This window comes from Poecilia reticulata, chromosome 11 (genome assembly GCF_904066995.2).
Source record: "Poecilia reticulata chromosome 11, P_reticulata-male-v2, whole genome shotgun sequence".
NCBI lineage: Eukaryota > Metazoa > Chordata > Actinopteri > Cyprinodontiformes > Poeciliidae > Poecilia > Poecilia reticulata.
Genome location: NC_088840.1, coordinates 11635977 through 11661709, shown reverse-complemented (window position 1 = coordinate 11661709; position 25733 = coordinate 11635977). Strand labels below are relative to the sequence as shown.

General features: G+C 41.5%; 2 protein-coding genes across 2 annotated transcripts; both read left to right on the top strand.

Moving 5' to 3' along the window:
* Positions 1-520: 520 nt before the first annotated feature.
* On the top strand, positions 521-12846 carry LOC145553823 (terminal uridylyltransferase 4-like; the record flags this gene model as incomplete). The annotated part of the gene is made up of 11 exons (XM_081612827.1): positions 521-576; positions 645-722; positions 3761-3939; positions 4021-4068; positions 4783-4865; positions 4943-5058; positions 5869-6023; positions 6608-6708; positions 11283-11407; positions 11529-11666; positions 12491-12846. Coding segments are annotated over 10 exons (999 nt in total), but the record flags the coding sequence as incomplete, so codon positions are not given.
* A 5345-nt stretch (positions 12847-18191) lies between these two features.
* On the top strand, positions 18192-22964 carry LOC103472511 (biotinidase-like). Its single transcript, XM_017307344.2, has 5 exons — positions 18192-18417; positions 21563-21712; positions 21836-21984; positions 22076-22253; positions 22330-22964. The coding sequence occupies exons 1-5, from the start codon at positions 18220-18222 to the stop codon at positions 22942-22944; spliced, it is 1290 nt and encodes a 429-aa protein (XP_017162833.2). The 5' UTR covers positions 18192-18219; the 3' UTR covers positions 22945-22964.
* Positions 22965-25733: the final 2769 nt, after the last annotated feature.

The following is a 25733-nucleotide window of genomic DNA, read 5'->3' as shown; positions in this document are numbered from 1 at the left end:
GTAAAGCCCCCCGGAAAACTTCCCAGTTAAACAACGTTTAACTAAAGTCCCACGGGGTTTAGAGTTCCAGTTGACTGCGTTCAACTAAAAACCTAGAGGTTGGAGCCCTTGTCAAACGGTGTTTTTGACTAAAGTCCCAGAGGGTTAGAGTCCCAGTTAAACAACGTTTAACTAAAAACCTAGAGGTTGGAGCCCTTGTCAAACGGTGTTTTTGACTAAAGTCCCAGAGGGTTAGAGTCCCAGTTAAACAACGTTTAACTAAAAACCTAGAGGTTGGAGTCCTTGTCAAACGGTGTTTTTGTCTAAAGTCCCAGAAGGTTAGAGTCCCAGTTAAACAACGTTTAACTGAAGGCCTAAAAGGGGTTTTATGTTTTTATCTTTTTTAATCTAAGTCACTTTCTCACTGTTTGTTCAATGTCACATGCTTCAGTTGTTGGACTCTGACGGTCTGTGTCTCCTCAGCGGTGCAACATCGGCGACGCCTCCAGAGGAAGCCTCTAGTCTTACGCCTACATCCTGATGGTTCTCTACTTCCTACAGCAGAGGCAGCCGCCGGTCATCCCCGTCCTGCAGGAGGTAAAAACCCTCTGATCTTTGACCTTTGGCCTGAAACGTGAGCTAACCTTTCAGCTTCCCTGCTCCAGATCTTCGACGGACAGACGGTTCCCCAGCGGATGGTGGACGGCTAGATCGCTTTCTTCTGTGACGACCTGGACAAGCTGGTGAGGATTCTCTGACATCTGGTCTGATGCAGGGCTGGACGATAAATTGCCAACAATATGTGTCAATCGGACACCTGATCGATATTGTCTGTTACTACCCAATAGTAAGTCCCGCCTACTCCTCACAACTCTTTGGACTCACTACTGCCCAGTTCTCTGTCCAACAGGTCTGGAAAATCCCCAGAACTTGGGTCTTACCCTAGAGACAGTTTGTGGAGAATTATCTGTTTAAACTGGGGTCGGAAAGGACTCGTCTAGCTTTGACTACCTTCGATCCAGAAGTTATGACCCTTTACAGTTGAGGAACAATCAGCTGAGTAGCCCTCACAGCTGCATAACCCCTACAACCACTCCTGTTAACGGTAGCTCCTCTCCTAAAATAACGGCACTTGTTAACGGCTAGATTAAGTTTAGTGACTTAGATTCAAGTCCCAGGGTCATTATTTTAACACTCACCAGAGGAAAACACAAAGCCACCCTGTCTCTAGAATCATGTATGTTAACTTTACCATATTTAGGAGAACCAACAATAATTAAGACTGACACAATTAAACTCACTGTTCACAATTCTCATTAGAATTTTAGAATATAATTTTATTAAGCAAGCTTTAGCAGGGGCATATGACAACAGGTTAAATTCCCAAAGGTTATAAAAGAGGCAAAAATATAATGAAATCTACTAGGATCAATCACAAACTATCCTCGTTCTTAACCCTAACCTGTATCACTAAGTTCACTGAGCGAGGCTTTGGGGGAAGCTGGTCAACTCATACCCGATGGTTCTTGGTCTCGGCAGCTGTAATCTTTAGATGTCCTTGGTCAGAGTCTTTGTCCAGCCGGAGCAAAGTCCTCTTTCTTGAAGAGAAGCGGAGCAAAACCGTGCGTTGTCCTTATAACGTGCAGAATCTTTGTCTTTAGATGACCTCCGTCTCTTTTCCAAGTCGGCTGCAACTGGGTTGAGAGCGTTGGGTAGAGGAGGCAGAAGAGTTGGTCGGATCTGGAACCAGGGTCGGTGGCGGGTGGAACTCGTCCCTTCTAGGCGGCGTGAAGTCCTGGAGCTTTCCCCGGTCCCGGGGTGTGGTCCTCTGCTGGGCTTTAGCCTGCTTCCCCTGGTGGCTCCTCTTCTGCGCCGCGGACGAAGAACACTATTTCTCCCCCGTACATCAGTATTTATGCCCTCTGACCCAGGGCGGTTTGCAAGGCAGGACTGCGTCTCCTTGGAGCCCGCCCATCGCATGATGTCATGCCTGGCAGGGCTGCGTCTCCTTGGAACCTGCCCATTGCATGAAGTCAGACCCTTCTCCCTGCTTGCCGAAAATCCCGGACTTTCCTAACGCCTCATGACTCACTGACCAACGCCTCATGACTCACTGACCATCTGTTTCTAATTCTGCCCCACCCTTGCTTCTCGCTCAGTGAGAGTTAACTCAAAAGTATAACCTGCAATTTCCATAGTGTAATAAAATCAACTGATTAAGAGTACAGAGCATACATTATTATAACATTCACTTGATTAAAAGTACAGAACATATATTTTGATCATACATTACAGACATTTCTTCATTGGCGTGTGTATTATCACTTAAACCTGTTACAACTTATAATCATCATCAAATCATTATACAGGGTATACTGTTATGTCTCAAGCCTTTATTCCGTTTTCTGTGTGCACCTGGACAGATCTCACATGCTCATACCAGATTTCATGACAATATCTACAGTAGGGCTGAAACGATTCCTCGAGTGATTCGAGTACCTCGACTATTAAAATTCCTCGAGGAAAATTGACCTGCCTCGAAGCTTCGTTAATTTATGTTTTATCATTTAGCGCACCGTGTTTCAGCCGGAACATTATTTGCGTTGCGCGGAGCTCTGACTTCCGCCTCTGAGTTGTTGACGGAAGCTACGTGTTGGCATCCAATCTTCCAGTTCGGCCCGCAGGGATTTTACTGATTGGTGATAATTCCGGGTTTTCATCGTTTTTGTGGGACCAATAAACATCCTTAAAATGACCGGCGCGATGCCGGGAGTTCGGCAGCCTTTCTGCTCCGGAGCTGCTGGTTAAACGGCGGGAAGAAGCTGAGGAGGATTTCTACAGGTGAGCGGAGAGACTGAACACGGCGGGCGGCTGAGGGTTGATACTTACAGGGTAAGAGCTGCTTTACGGACGAACCGCACAATAAACTTATATCATCCCAGTCTGAACAAACGGGAGGCGGAACATGGCTGGTAGATGAGTTTCTGAACGGAGGAGCCGTAAATATCCCGTGTTTCTCCCCCGGTCTACCAAAAAGTAACTGGTAGGGAAGCTCAAATGTGGAAAAAATAGACTGATGTTGATATCCGATAGTAACACTGGTGTTATGGAAGATTTACCAATATTTTATTTCATAATTGTTTTTATCCGATTACTCGATTAATCGTAAGAAAAATCTATAGATTACTCGATTACTAAAATAATCGTTTACAACAGCCCTAATCTACAGACATCTGATAGAATGTTCACTGAGCTTTGATCCAGAACCGCACAGCATTCTGGGGGATGTAGGCAGAGGGAAGACTTTAGCTGCTCCACCTCTCACGGCGAGTGAAGCCGGGTTGGAGTCAACTAACTCACTCACTCTTTGGTTGCCTAGCAACGGCCTGCTGGGTAAAAAGCAGTTTGGAGTTCCCTTCCTACTCCGGTTGCCTAGCAACGGCCTGCTGGGTAAAAAGCAGTTTGAAGTTCCCTTCCAACTCCGGTTGCCTAGCAACGGCCTGCTGGGTAAAAAGCAGTTTGGAGTTCCCTTCCAACTCCGGTTGCCTAGCAACGGCCTGCTGGGTAACTTGCGCAGCAGCAGTTTCAAGTTTCCTCATTGTCGCTTGTAACTGCTTAAAAATAAGAAAAACAGCATAAAGTGAAAACTGGATGAAAGAGGAAAGACGTGACACCAGTTTGGCTGCATTTCAGTTATTTAAAACAAACTCGTCATTAATTATCGGCTGGTGTGACACGTTTACACGGCGGCAGGTTTCTCAGCCTTGTTCTTGTCGCGCAGCGTCAGCGGCTGGCCGACCGGCAGCCCAACACCGAGTCGGTGGGGGAGCTGTGGCTCGGCCTGCTTCGGCTTCTACACCGAAGAGTTCGACTTCAAGGAGCACGTCATCAGCATCCGGCAGCACAAACGCCTCACCACGTTCGAGAAGCAGTGGACCAGCAAATGCATCGCCATCGAAGGTGACCGGGCCGCTTTGCTTTCACCTGCTGCTGAGCTCCGCCGGCGGTTTGATTAACTTTTAACATGTTTTCTGTTCCCAGATCCGTTTGACTTGAATCATAATCTCGGTGCTGGAGTGTCACGTAAAAGTAAGTCTGAAAAGCAAAACTCACGTTTATTAAATCTGCACTTCATCAGCCGTACATCATCTGAGATACTTTAGAGGTCAAATGAAACCAGAGCTGAACCAGCAGATGCAGTTTGATGAGTAAAAACTAAACATTTATCTCACCGAATGAAGCAAATATGTTAAATGAATCCAGTTCACAGAAAAATCTGTTTTTCTTTTCACAGATGGGGCAAATATTTAAAAACATACTTTTATGAAAGTTACACTTTGCAGCTTTAATGTTTCCAGTCTGTTCTTTTTTTTTTGACTGAATATATTTTTCACATCTAACTAGTTTTTATGTATTATCCGTTTATATTTTCTGTTATATCGTCTTTATTACAGCGGAGGCCAGAGCCAAGTTTATCACCACGTACAAAACGATGCTAGAAAAGCTTTAAACAAAAATTATTTCAGTTCGATTCAGCATGGAATTGATTCTAGTTATCAAAAAGTATCATAAAGTTCAGTGTTTTATTCAGCGTTTCTGCATTTGGAGTTTGGATTTTATTTGTGCCAGTAGAATGACAGTGGGCTGAGGACTGAGCCCTGAGGAACCCCTCGTCCATTTCCAAACAGTTCAATTTGAACAATTCAGATTCATCAGATGTTTTTTATGATTAGTTCTGCACAGATTTAGTTAGCTTAGCATCTTCAGATTTTAAGCCGGATGGATTTTTTTTCCACCCCTCAGTGACGAACTTCATCATGAAGGCGTTCATCAACGGGCGGAAGCTGTTCGGAACGCCGTTCATTCCCATCCCCGGCACCGAAGTGGTACGTTCCTCCACGCTTTCCCTCCCAGGCGTCCTGATGAACCGGGGGGGTTAAATCTGCGCCGCCTTCCTCTGCAGGAATACTTCTTCGACTCGAAGGTGCTGACCGACGGAGAGCTGGCGCCCAACGACCGCTGCTGCCGGATCTGCGGGAAGATCGGACATTACATGAAGGACTGCCCGAAGAGACGCAGGTCGTCCTCTGACAGCTTGTCCTTTACGCTGAAGGCAGCAGGAGGAACAACTTTATGATTTAACTGGTGTTCAAAGTGTGGTCTGGGGGCCATTTGTGGCCCTTGGACTGATTTTTCTGTGGTCCGACTGCAATTCAAGAATGACACAAATCTGATCCGTTTAGAGTTGGTGCTTGATGCAGATGCACTGCAAAAACACAAAGTGTTCCTGATCAATTTCTAGTGCAAACATTACGGTGGAAGTAACACAAAATTAATTTTTGAAATTATTTCACTTACAACTTGGGAAAAATGTTATAAGTGAAATAATCTGAAGATGGATTTGGTATTTTTTCATCAAGATTGAAACAAGCTTCTGTTTCTACCTGAAAAGCTACTTGCAAGTTAATTTTGTGCCAAAAAATCTCAGAAAAGTTTCTTGGAAATTTGTTATATTGAAAAGTTGAAACTCAGGAAAATTTACAAAAGTCAAAAATGTTAAATTTTACAAGCTCCAATAATTAAAAACCTTTTTTTTCTCAACTTCCTGACGTTTCAAACTCAGACAGTTTTTTTTCTGCTTGTTTTTCTTTCTCTTTTTGACTTTAATGCACCAAAATCAGCTTTTTCTAATTGATTAAACTCAACTTTTAAAGCAAACACTTTGAAAGAAAGTGACCCAAACCCTGTTCTTATTCTGGGAATAAATTAGTTGAATCAAACCAAAAGTAAAGTTAGAACTAAAAGTCTTTTTCGCAGTGAAACAGTCATTTGGTGAAAAGCTTTTCACACGCTGCAGGTTTTTATTTGTCTTCTTGTTTTTTCCTTCAGGGTGAAGAAGAAGGAAAACGAGAAGGACGAGGACAACAAGGAGGACGAGCGGGAGCCGAAGGACAGACGCTGCTTCCAGTGCGGGGACATGGGACACGTCCGGCGGGACTGTCCCGAGAACCGCCACCTCAAGCAGAGGAACGCCGCCGCCCCCAGTAAGCAGAGGGCCGTGCGTCAGTAAAAACACTCCCCAGGTCCAGCAGCTCCTTTCTGCTGCTTTGTTTTGTGAAAGCTAGAGGTCAAAAGGTCAATCAGGCCAATTTGGTGTCAACCAACTCATTTTATAGATATTAATGAAAAATGGCTTCCAAATTCTTCCATCCTGGGTAAAAACAACCGAAACTCGCTGGTGGGAGAAATGACTGATGGTTTTAAGCCAAAAGCTAAAATCTGACGCCTCCATTTTAGTTGACATTTTCTGAAGAAGGAAGCTGCGCTCAGCGTCTTCAGAGATTTTGGTGCAGCGCCCCCACAGGCCAGGAGGGGAACAGGTTTTTGAGAGCGTTTGAGAACCACAGCAGCTGGAAACGTAACAAATGTTACAACTTTGGTCCAAAATCGAACTGAATTTACCAAATTATCATATTGAAAAACAATCTGTGACATAATAGTTCCTAACTGTCGGGTACGGTGTGGTATCTGTGATGCTGTGGGCCTCTTCCTGATACAGCTGACAGCTGTGATGGAGCTGCAGGGCTGGACATGAATGAAAAGCTGTTGTTTCTGCGTTTCGCTGCAGCTCCTCTGATGGTGCGCAGCGTGGTGAACTCCCAGTCCATCCCCATCCCGGCGGCGGTGGCGGCCGACTCTCCGGGAAGAACCAGACAACCTTCTGAATGTGTGAGTTCAAACCGCTCGGTCCGTTTGCTTCACATCCTGAAAAATGCTTCAGCCTGAATTTGTTTTTCAAGGTTTGTAATAAAATGCATAATTAAAAACCTAAATTTAGAAGATTAGACTGTTGATACTCAAGAAATTGTAACTTTTTTTTGGAAAAATATTTGGCTTTTCAAACTTAGAGATGCCCTGACGCTCCGTCACATTAGTGTTTACGGTTATCGTTTCTGCATCACGGCTCTCTGCTGCGGTTCTTTCAGTCGGACAGTCGTCAGACTCCGCCCTACTCCCCGCAGCCCGCCGCCGTCCCCCACGGCTCCCCGCTGTCCTCCGGCTCCCCCCAGACGTCCCACAGTAATCCCGGCTGAGTCGGCCCCCCCCAGGTCCCGCTGTCCCTCTTCAGCTTCCCCTCCTCCCACCCGGGCCAGTTCCACCCCGCCGCGGGGCTGCTGCCCTCCCACCAGTCCCACATCGCCTCTTCCTCTTGGCCCATCCATGGCCCCGTCCTCGCCTCGGCCTCCGCCGGCGGCCTGTCGCCGCCCGGCCTGACCTTTGCCCTGCGCTCCGTGTCGGGGAACGGCAGCCCCACGGTAACTGGCGGTGGCGGCTCCGTGAACCTGAACGACCCGAGCATCATCTTCGCCCAGCCGGCAGCGTGGCGGCAGATGGGCATGGCGCCGGGTCGGGACGGACAGTGGCACAACCACATGGCGCAGCCGGGGGCGCTGATGGGAAACGGCACGGTGGTGAAGTCAAGTACTTCCTGTTTGCTGACTCAGCTGCAGCTTCATGCTAATCCGTTATGTTCACACCAGCAAAGGTTGATCTTTGTTTTACAGGTTCTCTAACATTTTTCCCATAAGTGAAGTAATTTGCCAGTGGAACTAGAACTTTTTCATCAATATTAAGAAATTATTTACTTAAAACAAGTTTCCACATCTTGCTAAAAATTATGCGCAAGTTAGTTTTGTCTTATTTAAACGGTACTAAGATATTTGCACCAGAAACTAGATAAAAATGCTGAGTAAGAGTTTGATTTTTTGCAGTGTAGTACATAAAACAAGCATCAAAGAAACACAAAGTGGTTCCTTTCATTCCTGAATTATCCAGATGTTCATTTCAGAAGATTACAGGAATGTCTGAGAAATAAATCACATTCTCTTTAGGTTTTCTCTGTGTGCTCCAAACTCATTAAATGTAAACTCATTAGAAGCCTGAGCACCATCAGGCAAATAATTCTGGTCCGACCCGAAATATTGTTACCCGTCAAATTACCTGTCCAAACAGAGCTTCCTAGCCAAGGTGTCCATAACTCTTCAACACGCTGTCAGCTCCCGGTCAGAAAGATGCATTTAGTTCAGTGTCCATGAGATGATATTCAGAAAGGATCTTTTATTTGATTGATTTTAGTTTCCTCTGCGATGAACTCTGCGTAAAGTCTATCATGTCTCCATGTGCGCCAGTCAAAGGTGTTAATTATAACATGTCAAATGACAGAGGGGCTTAAAAACTAACCAAATATTCAGTTTGGTTATTTTTTTAAATTATATATATGTGCACACACACATTTAAAATTTTGCCCCCCCAGAGGTAGTCCTGGCCCCCCCAACTTTAAAAGTCTAGCTCCGCCACTGGTCGTAGGATCAATAAGAACAAAGTGTCTGCTGGCGTAAGTATTATTGCTTTGCTTTCTTTGTGTTTTGTGAATGAAAAAAAATAAAGTCAATAATAAACACATCCATTATGAAAACCTTTTAGCCAAGTACAGCATAATGGCAGTACCGATACAACTTCTACATCCTGAAGCCTGTCTGTTACAGCTTTACGTTAGCTGAACAGATCAATATGCAATGTATACCGTATCTGACATACATTAAAGATTTTATTTCACCTGAAAAGGCTTTTTACTAAACTGTAATCGTGTTAGCCACGCTAGCACCGAGTACCGAGAATCAGGCCTAGGCACACTGAAACATTTGCAAACAGAAATCAGTCATTTCAAAAGTAACCCTCTAAACCAGTGGTCCCCAAACTTTTTCCTGTGAGGGCCACATAACTTTTCCCTTCTCTGGTGGGGGACCGGAGTCAGTTTGTAACAGAAGAAGTGTTACACATTTATCACCTGCGTTGCCGGAAATTGTTGAATGGGGGAGGGGGGGGGGGTGGGGGGGTTGAAGATTGAAACTGTTGAAACTGCTCTAAACCATGGATGCCCGACTTACCTTACAAGAACAGTAGGCATCAGTGATTTTGTCCACAGCTATATTTATGCTGAGGGTCTGAGGATCTGCTGTTTTCCTCATCGATCGGTAGCATTTAGCTGTGACTCGCACAATGTTGGAGGCATCCCGTGGCTCAAACACCTTGATGTCGTCCAAAAAAATTTGATATGAACTTGTTGGTTCCTCTGTCCATTGTCTGATATTTTTTGAAAATCAGGCAGAAATCCAACACTAATCGATTCAGAAATTCTCTGTAGAGAGTCAGTTGAAACGAAATATGCCATGTTTAGACATAGAAACTAAGTCCCGCGAGGCTTTGTTTGTGAGCAATGCAGTCACGTGGGATTGTCGAGGGGCGTTTTTGGGCGGAGCTTGGTAAGGTCCATTTCTGACCCAACTCTTGCGTTATGAATTTTGACCTAATGTTTGGTCAAACTAACCCAACCTATGACCCAACAGCTTCAACCCAGAAATTGGGTTATGAAAATAACCCAGCATTTTTTACTGTGAAAAGGCTAAATCATCCAAGATTGATTTTTATAGGCATTGTATTTTATATTTTCCAGGTCTTTTTATTTTTTAGGCAAACTTGAGACAAACAACAAAGGATGTGCAGAAGAGTCAGACTGTACAAGCGTCAACATGTAGGATATTATGAGATAATAAGGTATTAGAACATTCGGTTGGTGCACTTGCCTGAGGCTTTTAAGTGCAGTGCTGCGTTTTTAACTCTGTCCACCCTGGTTTGAACCTCCAACTGCACACATGCAGCCTGTAAACCAGCATTGCTGTTTTCGTTTTTTCACCATCTCCATTGAAACCTTTCTGTGCCAACTGATCTGATAGCAGTGCCAGTAGCTCACATCCTTCTGTCCTGACGAAAAAGCAACGAGTCTCCTGTCTGGTATCCTGATTCTGAGGGAAATATCTGATTCAAAACGCTGTGCAGCCATGGAAGCTGCAGAAACTTGCACAACCAGAACAAGCATTGGTTGCCATAGAGATGGACGGCAACTGGCCAAGGATTCAAACTGATTTCTTCTATGCTTCCTCCTGTTAATGACATAAAGCTGTAATTTATTTTTAAAAAAAGCAAACGCTAATGTTCTATTTGAAAATAGTTAAATGAAATGTTAACAAATGTTCAGATTACAAACAGGTTTTTTTTTTTTTTATCCTCCCTTTATATTTTTGCATAAGTTTGATATTAAGGAAAACATTACAACTGAAAAAGGCTTTTTAGGGTGTTTTGCTCATTAAGCAGTCGGAAACAAAACGTCAGTCTGAAATGTCTGGTGAGTGATTTAAAACTTCATCAGAGACCTGAATGTAAAAACTTCATTATTGAAATGAGCAAAATATTCCGCGCAGTCAGGCTTTTTATTTTTTATTTCCTTCTAAGGTACGGACCCCTCCAGGGGACATGGGGAATTTTTTTCTCTTTTGCGTTCCCTCGCAATACTTTTTTGCACCAAATAGTTAATAATAATAAACACGTTTTCACTGAGGCTCTGTAAGAGCCATATGAATGAAATAAGTAATTATTGATATGACAGAAGCAGCGGCTTTGACACCTGGTGGTGGGCGTGTCGATGTGGGCGTGACTGTCATCAAGTATGAATGGGAAGGTTACTGGTGTGCTGCTGGCTTTGCGTGTATGAGGAAGCGGGTGAGCGAGGTGGTCAGTGCTCGCAAAGTTTGGAGCATGATAATAAAAATTTAATAAATCGATAATTGTGACAGAACAAAGAAGAGGTTTGGAGTTTATTGATACACGGACAGATGAGATTCCCCGAGTTAACCCAGTGCTGCCCTCTACCACCATTAGTTTGCTGTGTTTTATAATAATAAAACGTGTTTATTATTATTAACGCTTTGGTGCAAAAATCTGATTGAAAATTGATTCATTTACTGCATGTTTATGTCTGTTAAGGCTAAGATGGAACGGCACTGAAAGCAGCCCTTTAAACCATTCAGACACGAACACAACAGAGACAGAATCAGATGACTTATTACCCCGCGATAATAACTCAATGCAATGCAAAAGTATTGCGAGGGAACGCAAAAGTATTACGAGGTAACGCAAAAGAAAAAAAAATCCTCATGTCCCCTGGAGGGCTCCGTACGAAAGCACTAAGAAGGAGGAAGGACATGCAATACGTGACAGTTTTTCTTTACGTTTATATTTCTCCTCCCTCTAGTGCAGGGGGAGGAGAAAAAATAATATTGAATGAATATTATTTTTAATATTCATTCAAAAATGAATATTAAAAATAAACTAAAACATATAGGCTACAGGAGAATAGTCAGCTTGTGTGTTTCATATGTATCATTTTTTTTACCTTAATTTTGCAGACAGCATTGACAGCCAGTGTCAACTGCTTTAATCAGGGGGTCATTCGCTGTGATGATAAATTTTACTGCCCAAGTTGCTGCAAGGGACCCGGAAACAAGTGGAACTGCTGTCCTTATACCCACTGGTATGACTTGCACATCTATACAGAAACTATATATATCCTGGCCTGACATATAGAAATGAATATTGTTTTATTGTAAACCCTTTGAGACTATTTTTGTTTTAATTCTGTGAATAATTTTCAGGGCGTGTGCTGTGCGGATGCACAATATAGACCACCTGAGGACGACTTGGACACACTAAAAGCACTGCATTACTCTCTCTTTTTTTCAACATTTCCAATAAAGTTACTCAGTGCCTTATTACCAAGCAACAGTTAACAGGTAAATGATGTGTTCATGAGTTTAGTGTAACTATTATAAAGAGTATCGGCTTTCCAGTTTGTTTAGCTCAAAGCTTTTTAATTGAAAATGTTTTTTGTTACACAAAAAAACACATATTGAGAACGTTTAAGTTTTCTTTTAATAATTATGACCTGCCCTGTGTACACAAACAAGTATATGTTAAAAAATATATATATATATATATATTTCCCATAATTCAATAGAGGGTTCGGTCAGATCCGCCCCTGTCCTCACGGTGTCTTAACATGGAGGCAAAAAACTGAGAATCAGTTCAGTCATTATTAGACCGAGGGAAGCCAGACTAATTTGTTTTTGCTAAATTGTTATTGTTAGCTAAATACTATTGTTGAGGGGCACAAGAAGGCCTCCTGCCACACAGATATAAAAATGTAAAAAAACAAAAACAAATCAAATATATGGCACTTGGGGCAACAAGGATTAAAGGACCAATGGATCAAGTCCCATCAGCCCCTCTCTGCATGTGCCTGGCAACAATTATCATGCAATTTATCCTTATTGTTTGACCACCACCTCAACCATATCTTTTCGTTCCATTGATGATCTTTGATGTAGGACAAAACAGCCAGCGATGGACATTCTGTGGCTTAACCTCCTGGCGGAGGTTGTCTGACTGAAACAGAAATGAATTCTGGGTCATCATTTGCTGTTGCCTATAATCAAGATTAACAAATCTAAACTATAGAAATGTATTCCTCCAAGTGAAATTAATCCACAAAACACAAGTTATGTTCCTGATTAAAATGTTGTTGAAGTCCAGCTGCATTTACCTCTCTTCCATACAGGTATGTGCAGTGGTCCGCTGTGCGGGGCTGGAGGCCAGCTCATGTGGACAGAAAGTGGAGGAGGCGGAGTCTAAGATGGACTTCTTGATGGAGGCAACTTTCCAGACAGATTACATGTGCCCTTGGCAATCGAGCAACTGGATAAGCTGGAGAAAGCTGCAGGTGGGAGAGTGGCCATGAAACACTCCAACCTGAGCGGAGGCCTGATCACTGCCTGCCTGTACGGGCGAATGTACCAGCTGGATAACGTGGAATACCAGCAGATCACTTAGATGGAATTCTGATTGAGATTATGGATGACATATCTCACATCTTGTGATGTACAAACAGAATAAAACAAATCTTTTTGCTCATTAGTTTTGTTTGTTTGTTTTGTTTTTACAAAAAAAATACATCTAACATCATCTACCTTCTCTTTGACCTTTCTAAAAAGGCAATCTTTAGCTCACTAGAACATACACTATGATATAATATAAAGATTTTGTACCCAACTTAAACATAAAATGGCATGCTTGCTTTGCAACCGATGTAAGGAGAGGCCTTAGTCCTTGATGCAGCTGCCACAGGTTTGAACCCCAGCCTGATGACATTTACCACGTCTTCTCCCTCTCTCATTACCCATTTTCCTGACCTGACCACTCTCAAATAAACGACACTAAAGCAAATAAAACCTTAATTTAAAAAGAATAAGAGAGAGAGGAAGAGGGGGAGAGAGAGAGAGAGAGAGAGGACAAGGAATCAAGAAAACTGGTTTGTTACATTAACTTTTTTTTTTTTAATTAGTTGTACTACTTGATCGCTTGCTTACATAATTAAATGAGATGTATGAACTCACTAATTTTAAGCTTACTTTGATTAAAAAATTATGCAAACTCATTGCCTCAAAAAGAAATAAGTAAGGTGAACTAATTAGATTTTACAGTGTACCGGCAATGAGTGGAAGACAGGAGGGCTTCTCAGGTGTAGAAGAACTACAAAACACTTGCTTATTGGTAGGTGAGCTGGTGTTTTTTATGCATTAAAGAATTTATATTGTCTTTCACAGTTACAATGTACCACTGGAAATTACAGACTTCTCTATTCTTTGTAAGAAGCTCTTTCATAATGGTTCCACTGCAAAAAAAAAAAAAAAAAGCTCAAATAGATTGCAAACACACAATACAAAAAAACAATGTGATGGGAGCATCAGGAGCATTTTACTACTTTATATTTTGAATCAAGCCCAAACCTTCAGACTGTTTCTGTGTTAGTCACATGGTACGACCGGTCGATTTGTAAAGATTCAAACATCACAGCATCCGATTTCAATGCAAGCATTCGCACTTCACAAAAATCTTCTTATACTCGACACGTTTTGAAACTTTGAGACTTAAGGACACATCAGTAATTTAAATGTCAGCATATTTACTTTACTTTAAATCTCAAACTAGAGTTAGTTATTTAAAAAATTACAAAAAAAGAAAGAACAAAAACATACAGTACGAAAATCTAACCACTTTAAGGACTAGCTAGACCTTACCGATGAGACTTTACTGATGAATATTCATATTTCATGGCAATGAACTTTAGTTTCACCGTGAGGGCCGGGGTAGACAGAAAAAACAAAGTGTACATCATAAAATCATAGTTTTACAAGCATTTAAGCTTGCAAATTAAGAATAATGTTTACAATTTAACCTTCCTGCGGTCTTAGCATGAGGCTCAGGAGAAGCACAGCAAATGGCATGGTCAGACAGCAGAGAAGCAGGGCTTGTCCCATGAGATCACCAAGTCCCTAAACTACACACAGACTCTTGTAAAACCACACATGGGGTCAGTGCGACCCACCAGACTGCTCAGAGTAAAAAAAAAAATTGTGTGGTCCAAGTGACCCCGTCTCTTAAGATTGCAGGAAGGTTCAAAATAGTAAGTTGTTAAAGTTCCAACCTAAAAATAACTTTGATTTGTTGCTGTATAGCTACCCCTTAACTTTCTTTTCCTATTCATAAGAGCTGACACACTACCTGCTCTCCATCTAATGGGTATTGAGATTCCTAAGCCTGCCAAAGATTACACTGACCATGTATAATAAGAACTATATTTAAGCTGGTATGTCAAGGAAGAATCTGGTTTCTAACAACCATCTGAGTGTCTCGCCACTTCCCTCCAAGAATTGAGTCAGATCCTACTTGATCAGCAGCCAACTAGATTCCACAGATCACACCTCTTAGCCATTAATGATCACTCTTCCTCTATTTTGCAACGTGCGCTTGACTCTGAACCAGGTAAAACTGAACCTGCGAGTCCAATGGGTGTTGCTATTTTTTAAAAGTTGGGCTTAAGCAAACCTATAAAAACCTTTCATCATAATGCACCCACAGCTGTTTTAGCACCATCTATTTTAACACCATCAAAACACATAATGAAAATCATTCAGGAAATCCAATGTCCACCCCTCTTCCAAAATATTATATTCTTGTTTTATTAGGAATTCATGCAGGGATCAGTTACAGCTTTATTCAGCTGCAACAATTGGATGATAATGAGAAATCAAGTGATAATAATACTAGATCATCTTAATATGAACCACTTTTCCCTAACACTGGAACAGAAAAGAACTAAGTGGAGGCTTTGACACACGGACTTTGGTTTTTGTACCCTGAGATGGTCTTGTTGGAAGAAGAACTTGGGCAGACAGCAGGCAAGAGTCCACAAAGATGATTATCCATGGACCTTTAGACTCGATGAAGTCAAACGTCCTTTTTTTTTAAAAAAAGCTCTTGGTCTTTGCCTTTGTCCTTGGGATCCAAACCACTGCTGACAAGAGAAATATCTCCGCGCTACATTCTGCTGCAGCTACAATCTGTGGAAACTCTTGGGGTTGATTCCTCATATACAAAGCAGAACCTTGACTGACTGCAGCTCTTGGATCCTTTTTGTCCTCATGCAGGTTCATTGTTAAGTCCTGATGTTGGCACAACAGCAGAATGCCCGTTGTTCCCTCTTTTGCTATAGCATTTGTTTTGCTTGTTGCTGTGCTTACTTCACTGATCGCACCTTTGAAAAAGGGACGGTAAAGACTTTGTCCTTAAACTGATCAAATCTCAGCCTCTATTTTCCATATTCAGCTCAATGTGCTTCGGCGATATTGCAGGTCAGCACTTTGCTCCTTCTTGGTTCCTCTGTTTTGTCTTTGTCTCGTTCCATCTGCTGACCAGCACACATTCTCTTTCAGTTCCTCGCTATTGTAAGTCTATCTTGGCATACATGTCTATGGCATATTACAGGTTAGCAACCTATGTCAAACTATAATCTACTTTGATTGAAGTTGCTCATTACTTACGATTACAAAAGCACACATTATGTGATTACAGACATATTCACTGTTAAAATTGCTATTACAGTTATGCTGTGTTATAAACCATTCTGCCTAGGGTTAATCATAATCATAACTTTGTCCAAACATAAAACAGTTTAAAAAGATAGTTAAGAAGATGGTCATCACTGCATATCAATATGAGAAATATTTAGTGTTGTTACTGCTCAGTCCCAATGCCCTCCCATGTTTTTAGGGTTGGCTCTGCCACTTTGGTTTAATGAACCAAAGGCAAGCACAACATTTATTTCATTTCCAGTGGTGGGAAGTACTTCGTTACTGTACTTAAGTACAATTTTCGTGTATCTGTACTTTACTTAAGTAGATTTAATAATGGATACTTTCTACTTTTACTCCACTACATTTTACAGTAAGTATCTGTACTTTCTACTTCACTACATTTCTACTAAACTCTCGCGTTACTCGTTACATCCAAGTCGCGTTGAGCTTTTTGTCCGTTAAAATGTGAAGTTCAGGGATTTAAGGTGGCGCCGTAAAATCCCAGCAATAACGTGACTTAGTGTCTGTTGTCACCCATCGGCTCCACCTTTACTCGCACGCGGAGCTCCAGACATGCGCAGTGGTTTCCTCTGAGCGGCAGTAATATAATAGCTGCATTAATCATAAGATATGGCGACATGTAAAATCAGCAGCGCTTCGCTTTCACAGACGGTGGGACTTCGTCCAATTTTTTAACGTCACTTGGAAGGAAAGCTTAAAGAAAGGTAAGCTCCGTGGACGTGATGCTAGCTAAGTTAGCTGTACAGAGACACATGTTGCATCTGATGAAAATAAGTTGTCACTCATGCGCTGAATTACTATATGGAGGTGTTGACTGAGGTGTAGCATATATGGGACAACGCTGTGACCAAAGTGCAATATAGTAATATGACATTCATGGACGATCCGATTCTTCTGGACGGATCTTGACCAAGTCCTTTAGTGCTGAAGCCTCACTGAGAGCCGTTCTTTGTTCTTGTAATGCTCTGCGTACACTGCAGTAGCTATTTTATTTCATTAAAATATCTTTATATTTAATTGGTGAATAAATAAAACAAGAATGTAGGAACGCAGAGCATGCTCATTGCTCTTTGTTTTCGTCACCTGTCATGGTGGCAGACGTTCCAGCAGGAGGGAGGATGAGAACAGTCACGGTGCTCCTCCTGCTTGGTTCTACTTCCTCCTGCTCCTACTTCTTGCTTATTGGGCCTTGGACAGTGTTCATAGTTGAGCGTTGTTAATTGCTATGTTTAATGGTGCAGACAATTATTATTTCTGACATTGGCAATATGGGCAACCGCACAGGGCGTTATTTTTTTAGGGATGGCAGGAGACCTCTGTGTATTGTAGCACAGAGATGAAAGCAAAACAGAATGAAGAAGAGTTTGAATTGTCACTGGTTAAATTTATTTCAGCTCTAAGTATTTAATATCTAGGTGTTTTTATGGGAAAGTGGATCTTTCAGATCAATTTGAGAAGCAATTTTGATAGGTGCACTTAATTTTATTGTCATGTAGCATGGGGTGCTGGTTTTGATTTGGTCTTGGGTTCGGTGGTCTAGACTACAACTCTGCTACGAGGCTCCTTGGTTCCATGTCCTCCTCTGCCAGTTGGATTTCTTTCAAAATAATTGTGTGGCAAAAAAAAGTGAAGTTCATGTTATGTTAGGACAGGAGACGAGATGTTTCCATCCCTGAAATTATGATGCATAGAATCACATATCTAAGTCTAAACTATGTTACAGAGTAAACTCAATAAAAACATGCGTTATCTGTGGCTTTGTTCATTAAAATGGCACATTACTGATGTATTAAAATTAAATACGATCTGTTCACTTAATGATATTAGTGATTAGGTAATGCATGATTTAAACCTTCTGGTGCCACTCTGATGTGTTTTATGTCCACCTGAGGAGTTTGTTTGGGTCCTGCAGGGACCAGCGGAGATCAGGTTGATCACATCTCCGTCTTTAAGCACAAGGAAAAGATTTAAAGGCCGCAGCGAAACCTGAGCAGGAATGTTGAGAGAGCAGGAAGTTTGGCAGGTTGTTGCTCGGCTGGATTCCTCTTTCTCATAAAAGCAGGTCTCACCTGCTGATTATCAGCCGCATCTCTCAGGTGAGACACACCTGCTGCTCCTCAGACACAGATTTAATGATATTAGTGATTAGGTAATGCATTCAGCAAGTACTTCTACTTTTAATACTTAAGTATTTTTAAAAGTCAGCACTTTTTTACTTATACTTAAGTAAAATGTTAATGTGGTACTTTTACTTTTACTTGAGTACATTTTTGACTGTGAATTTGTACTTTTACTTAAGTACATATTTTGAGTACTTTCTCCACCACTGTTCATTTCTCTAAAACCGTGGAAGATGCTGGTTGTCTTTCTGCTCGTCGTTTGTCTCGGTGAGACCGAGTCCGCTGTGGACTCGTACGTGGCTGCCGTGTACGAGCACAGAGTCATCCTGAACCCGAACCCTCGCGTCCCGGTGTCCCGTCACGAAGCCCTGATCCACATGCAGAAGAACCTGGATATCTACGAACAGCAGGCTGCTAAAGCGGCACAGCAGGTAGGCTGCCGGGCTGGGGAGGCTGAAGGTGATTCGAGATAGGTGTCCATCATTAATCCTACCTAATGAATAAAATCAGCAAATACAAGAAAAAGTCTTACATTATCAATCATTTTTGTAAATCTTACTTTTAATTAATCGTAGCCTTGAAACACTTAATATAAAAATGGTCAAGCCGGGGGTCGTTTTGGGGTCGATTATCTGATTTTAGTTTTGATTACTTTTCTTTGTTTGCCTTAGTCTCTTTCTTTTATTGGATTACCTGCTGTGCCGCTTGTTTTTGTTTGTGTTTTTTTTAGTTCTTAGATATTCTAGTTTAATTATGTTTATTTCTTCCTTGTGTCTGGATATTCTTTGCTAATCTTAGATTATTTTCCTTAGCTCCCTTATATGAGGGGCCGTTTAGGACAAAATCTATGTTTTGTCTCTCACACACTACAAGAAACTCACGCACACTCTAAAAAAACATCACGCACACTCAAAAAATACTCAAATTGCGTATACACACTACTAAAATGTCACACACGCACACACATTTTATCTTTCTCGCACACATACACTGCACTAACATGTCGCACACGCACACAAATGCGATCTTTCTCGCTCACATACACACTAATAACATGTCGCGCACACACACAAATGCTATCTTTCTCGCACACATACTACTACTAACATGTCGCACACACACACACACACACACACACACAAATGCTACCTTTCTCGCACACATACACTGTACTAACTCGCACACGCACACACATGTTTCTCTCTCACATACACAAGACTAAAGTTGCGGACGCGCACACACACACACAGTGCTAAGACTCGTTTTATGTATGTGTGAGAGCGAGACTCGTTTTTTGAATGTGTGAGAATTGTCACGGAAGAGGCGGGGCATAATTTTTTGATCAAACTGCGCATGCGTTGATCCTAAACTATAAGCTTCGGTTGTTGACTCACTGTATGTTCTATTACTTAGTATATTTGTGCTTTTAAATATATTTATAACTTTAAACTTTCTTGTAGCTTAAATGTACTATAGAAATAATTAAATCTGATTGATTGATTAGAAATAGCAAAATTGCTGTAGTACAATCTGTCCACTGGGTGCCAGCATTACAGAAAATATTAACCGGCGCCAACTAATGCCGAAGAAGAAAGAGTCTGCTATACCGAACATGGCTAACTCTCGTTCAAAACGAGGCGGTATTGAAACTAACTTCACGCCGCAGTGAAGTTAGTTTCAAGTTGGATATTCGATATTCGAGCTCCGGAGAGTAGCGGCGTTTAGCTCAAGGTTAATCCGATTTATGAACGCTGGAACGGTCTTGTTACCCGTTGACCCAGAACCAGTGTGAAATTGTTCCATCAGTCTGTATAGATGAGGCAGAAATGTTTGGTTCGGTAATTTGTTGACAGTCCCTAAGTAAACCTTGGTGCGCTGTGGACAACCCCCGGCCGACATTAGCGTTCATAAATCGGATCAACCTTGAGCTAAACGCCCCTACTCCCCGGAGGTCGAATATCGAATATCCAACTTGAAACTAACTTCTCTGCGGCGTGAAGTTAGTTTTGAACTAGAGTTAGAGTCTGCTATACCGAGCATGGCTTTCTTCTTCGGCACTAGTTGGCGCCGGTTAATAATTCCTGTAACGCTGGCACCCAGTGGACAGATTGTACTACAGCAATTTTGCTATTTCCAATCAATCAATCAATCAATCAATCAATCAATCAATCAATCAATCAATCAATCAGATTTATTTATTTCTATGGTACATTTAAGCTACAAGGAAGTTTAAAGTTCTAAATATATTTAAAAGCACAAATATACTAAGTAATAGAACATACAGCGAGTCAACAATCGAAGCTTATAGTTTAGGATCAACGCATGCGCAGTTTGATCAAAAAATTATGCCCCGCCTCTTCCGTGACAATTCTCACACATTCAAAAACCGAGTCTTAGCACTGTGTGTGTGTGTGCGTGCGCAACTTTAGTCTTGTGTATGTGAGAGAGAAACATTTGTATGCGTGTGCGAGTTAGTACAATGTATGTGAGCGAGAAAGATCGCATTTGTGTGCGTGCGCGACATGTTAGTGCAGTGTATGTGTTCGAGAAAGATAAAATGTGTGTGCGTGTGTGACATTTTAGTAGTGTGTATACGCAATTTGAGTATTTTTTGAGTGTGCGTGATGTTTTTTTAGAGTGTGCGTGAGTTTCTTGTAGTGTGTGAGACAAAATAGATTTTGTCCTAAACGGCCCCTCATACCTTTATGTGCTCTCTCCCCTCACACCTGCAACCTGTTTTCTAATCACTCCTGTGTTGTTCCAGCATTCGTCCCCCTGTCACTATTTAAATACTTCTCCTGTTCTCAATCCTTGCTGGTTCCTCTTGCTTTGCTGGCTTTTCATTCCTGATTCCTGTTTCTGTTCTGCTCTATTTCCCCATGTTTTTGTTTTTTTTTGTTCTTATTTTTCATTAAACTACAAAATGCTGCCTCCCTCCATTTCGGTACACATTCAAAACAGTCTGCCATGACAGAAGGAACCAGCTATCAGGACCTAGCAGACCTGCATTTTAGTAGTGATTTTGAACATTGAAGACAGCACATGAGCAAAACCCTGCTCTGTGTGGAGGTGTTTTAATGTGGCTGTGAACTGTATCAGTGCTGCAAGTTTGGACTCCTCATCTCCCTTCCCTGGGATTATTCAAATATACTTTATGAACCCAAGGGGAAAATAAATGTTGTTGTAACTCATTAATTCAAAGTCTTCAAAGAGTTATTGTATATTGTGATGATTGTTGGCAGGAAGGATCTCTTGTAGCAATCTGTATTGTAGCAAATTTTATTCCCTAAATGCAGTTTTTAGTAAAAAGTATTTATGCCCCTTTAACATCTGAATATTTGATCACCTTTCATTGAGACATTTCAATATATTTTACTAAAATTAAGGCGGTAGACCAACACAAAGTAATGAACAAGTGAAAATAATGACACTTGGTTTCAATTTAATTTCCAATGAATCAAAAACATGCTATTCATTTGTATTCAGCACCTTTAATGTAGTATCCTTAAATAAAACCTAAAATTGAGCACTACATACTTAAGTTTATAATTCATTGTTTTATCTGCTCTTGCTCAGAAAGCCAAGATACTTGTGTTTCCAGAAGATGGTATTCACGGTTTTAACTTCACCCGTTCATCCATTTCCGGATACATGGAAACCATTCCTGACCCTCAGGAGGAGAGCTGGAACCCCTGCACCGAGCCTGACAAACACAACAACACTGAGGTTAAAAGATAGATATGTGTATGACTCTTGTAGAATTTTGACACTTTTATGGTAACATATTTACACCAATAACTTTACTTGGACCAAAGGGGCATTTGTATCAAGTTTATGAGTTTCTTTTAGGTTCTCCAGCGACTGAGCTGCATGGCCCGTCGCAACAACCTCTACCTGGTGGCAAACATGCCTGATCTGCAACCCTGTCCCTTGAAGACAGCCCCGTCCACATGCCCCCCTGATGGACGCTGGCAGTTTAACACCAATGTGGCTTTCAAGTACTGGACAAACATTGGATGCAAAAATGATCAAGTACATTAATGCATTGTGGAAGTTAATGCAAACCTGTCATTTTTCCCTTTCACACAGTTCTGATGGTCTCCTGGTGGCACGTTACCATAAACAGAACCTCTTCCATGAAGAATCCTTTGACACGCCTCCAAAGCTTGAACTTGTCACATTTGATACACCCTTTGCTGGGAAGTTTGGTCTCATCATCTGCTTTGACATCCTATTCCACGATCCTGCAGTAGTCCTGGTGAAAATGGTAGGAAACTTAATCCACACAGACGTGTAGAACTGAGCCAACTCTCTCTTTACTTATCCTTTTGCTTCTCTTCCAGGGTGTGCGTCAGCTGGTTTTCCCCACAGCGTGGATAAATTCTCTTCCCTTGTTGGATTCAATCCAGTTTCACAGGGCCTTCAGTCTGGGGGCCAATGTTACAGTTCTGTCTTCAAACCTTCGTAATGACGAGCATAGGATGACAGGAAGTGGTATCTACACCCCATTTTCTGCTACCTTCCACCACGCCGTGAAGGGAGACCCAGAGGAGGGTTGGCTGCTTGTGGCCACAGTCCCAGTCTTGGGTCCAGTTGGGGTGAACGATGTGGCTGAATCATTGTCACCTGTGGCTGCAGAGACTGATCACTGCCACACAGATGGCTGTGCTGATCCTCCTTCACCTGGTTCATCCTTCACTGGAACCATGGCGCATGACCTATATAAGTTTGTCCTTTTAAATGAGACGCAGGGCAACCTCAGAGTGTGTGACAGTACATTCTGCTGCCACCTCCAGTACAAGTGGACAGCACATAACAAAAGCAAGGAACTGTATGCATTGGGAGCATTTGCAGGAATGCACAACGGAAGTATACGTTATGCCGTGCAGGTAGGCATGGTGGTATATCAAAAAATTAGAGTATCACTCCAATCTTATATGGGTTCATTGCACTCATAGTGATATGTTTAATTCTGATCACTTTGGTGGCAGTGTCTTCCAGATGATTAAAATAATTTTATGTAGTATAAAATTATTTAATTTTATACTACATAAAATTAAATAATTTTATGTAGTATAAAATTAAATAATTTTTAATGCAGAAAAGTTGGTCTACTGCAGAGATCCTCAAATCAAGGCCTCAAGGGTCAGTGTTTTGCAGGTTTTAGATATGTCTCTGTTTCAACACACCTCGGTCAAATAATCAGATCATTAGCAAGACTCTGAAGAACTTGATCTTAGTTCAACATTTGGACGTGTGGCTGACGCAACTGAATGGCTTTGTTCATTTCTACTGCTATCTTTACTAAAACTGCAATCAGATTACAATTCTAAAACAGTGCTGAAAAATTGATGTCGTCTTTTACAACATCTCCTTTTGTTCGCTGAATTGGAGAAAACCTAGATGTAGCAGTGAAGAGAAATTAGAATCAAAGGAATTGCATAGGAAAGCAATGGCCAGGTCACACCAGTTTGCTGAACAATCAAGCCATCATACCACTGTCATCAAACCAGGTATTAGTACTTTTGGTAGCGTGGACAGATGCAAAATTCTGCTATTGATGAGTGGCTTAGTGGCTGTGAAGCTGAATTTTATGTTTTCATTCATTGTTAATAATCAAGATTAACAAATCCAAAATTCTAAAATATATCACACTGTGTTAAAGTTAGGCCATCAAATATGATTTACACTTCTTGATTTAAGTTGTTAAATTATTTCACTGAAGCCCAGCTGCATTTATCTCTCTTCCATACAGGTATGTGCAGTAGTCACATACCAGCTCATGAGGCCAGCTCATGAGCTGGCCTCATGAGCTGTCCACATGAGGCCAGCTCATGAGGCCAGCTCATGAGCTGGCCTCATGAGCTGTCCACATGAGGCCAGCTCATGTGGACAGCGTGTGTTGGAGGCGGAGTCTAAGATGGACTTCTTGATGGAGGCAACTTTCCAGACAGATTATGTGTACCCTTCAGTTCTGGTGAACAACAGAACTGTTCACCATGCTGTTCTGGTGAACAGCATGGCGGTCGAGCAACCTGACAAACTGGAAAAAACCACAGGTGGGAGAGTGACCATGAAATATTCCCACCTGAGTGGAGGCCTGATCACTGCCTGTTTGTATGGAAGAATGTACCAACTGGATCATTTGCCGCAAAATAATAGTAACACGCTAAAATTGATTGTTTTTTTATTGTTGTTTGTGTTTTTTCTATTTTTAATTTTCAAATATTATCAACATAAGATTGTCCAAACAAGAACCGGTCCCAGGTATACACTTTTACAAATGTCCTCTTGAGACTAACCAAGAGAAACTGGGCACACGTTCTGTAGATGCATTGCACAAAACAACTTTGCTATCTTTTATGTTACCCAACCTGCCTAAAAACCTTCAAAACAAAAACTTCTTCTCTAGGTCTTTTCAGTTTTAAATCTCTTCCCACTGAAAAATACCTCTGAGCAAGCTATTTGCATCCTGTAGCACTATAAGGGTAGCTCTTATCCTTAATGTCATTCATTGAAATCCAATGTGAAAGTCTCCAGTTAGCCTCTTTTCCCCCCATTTCACTTTTATGCATTTTATATAGCTTTTTTTCCATTTTATTTTTTAGTCCAGTGTACAATTGAGAAAATTGTTCCGCCACATTTTGTTCATTTGCTAAAACATCTTATCCCTGATTGCAACTCTGCACCCTTATGAATGACTCATAGGCTACAAATATACAGAGCAGAGCAATACACAGCACATAACAATTTTAGAACTTTTAGAACGTTCTTCACCAAAGAACTTCATTGAGTGAGGTTGACTAACCTCTTTTTCTGTAATGATGGCAATCCCTGTTTTCTAACTCGGGTTTTTGAGATTTTATGTGGTACTCTAGTCAGAGTAAACACCCTTTTAAAATATTATTTACTGGACTTATTGTTGCCGATTCGTCAGGATAATCGGGCTTACATGCTGCGGCCAAGATTGGGTTCCTCGAAGTCCCCCTTTTGTTTTCACAGATTTTATTCAGCTCTAGTAGTCTTAGTGAACTAACAGGAAAGTGGATTGTGAGAGAGGGGGAAGACATGCGGCACTCAAACACATGTGAATCTTAAACTTTCCAATGATGTCAAACATGGAAATTAAAAAAAAGTTGTTCTCTACTGCCAAATGTTGTGTGCATAACATTTTGGCTTATCTGTAATTTAGAGGCACAGTAAAATAAAATAAGAGTTGCTTGGCAGAAAGAAAAATCCTCTTTTGCACTATTGGATATAAAAATTATACACCCATAAATTGCATTCATATAATCATTTTTAAGTAAATAAAACATGTTATGATGTGAGTAGAGAATCACAAGCAAAGTTGCATAAAATACTAAGAACGGTTCTCACTCGAGTCCTACCTTTCACAGCATACAATGTTCATGGGGGAATTTTTCTGCCATATTTCAATGGCAGAAAAATTCTGCCATAATAGAGCCGTTCAAAAGAATCGAATCGCTCGTGAACGGCGCATCGATACTCTCTCAGTCAGCATGTATGATTTGGCTTCCTCCGATAATAGAAATTGTCCTGGCATCGTTTTCTTTCCAGTCTATTCAGATTTTCTTTTCAGTGACCCGGTTTTAAGCCACTTATCCATTATTACTTTTAAACACAAACATTTGGTAAGCTAGCTGTATGCGTTGGACATTGAACTCATGTCAAGGTAATTAAAAACGGTAGTTTACATGCAGTTATGTGCGGGCCACAGTCCGGGGAC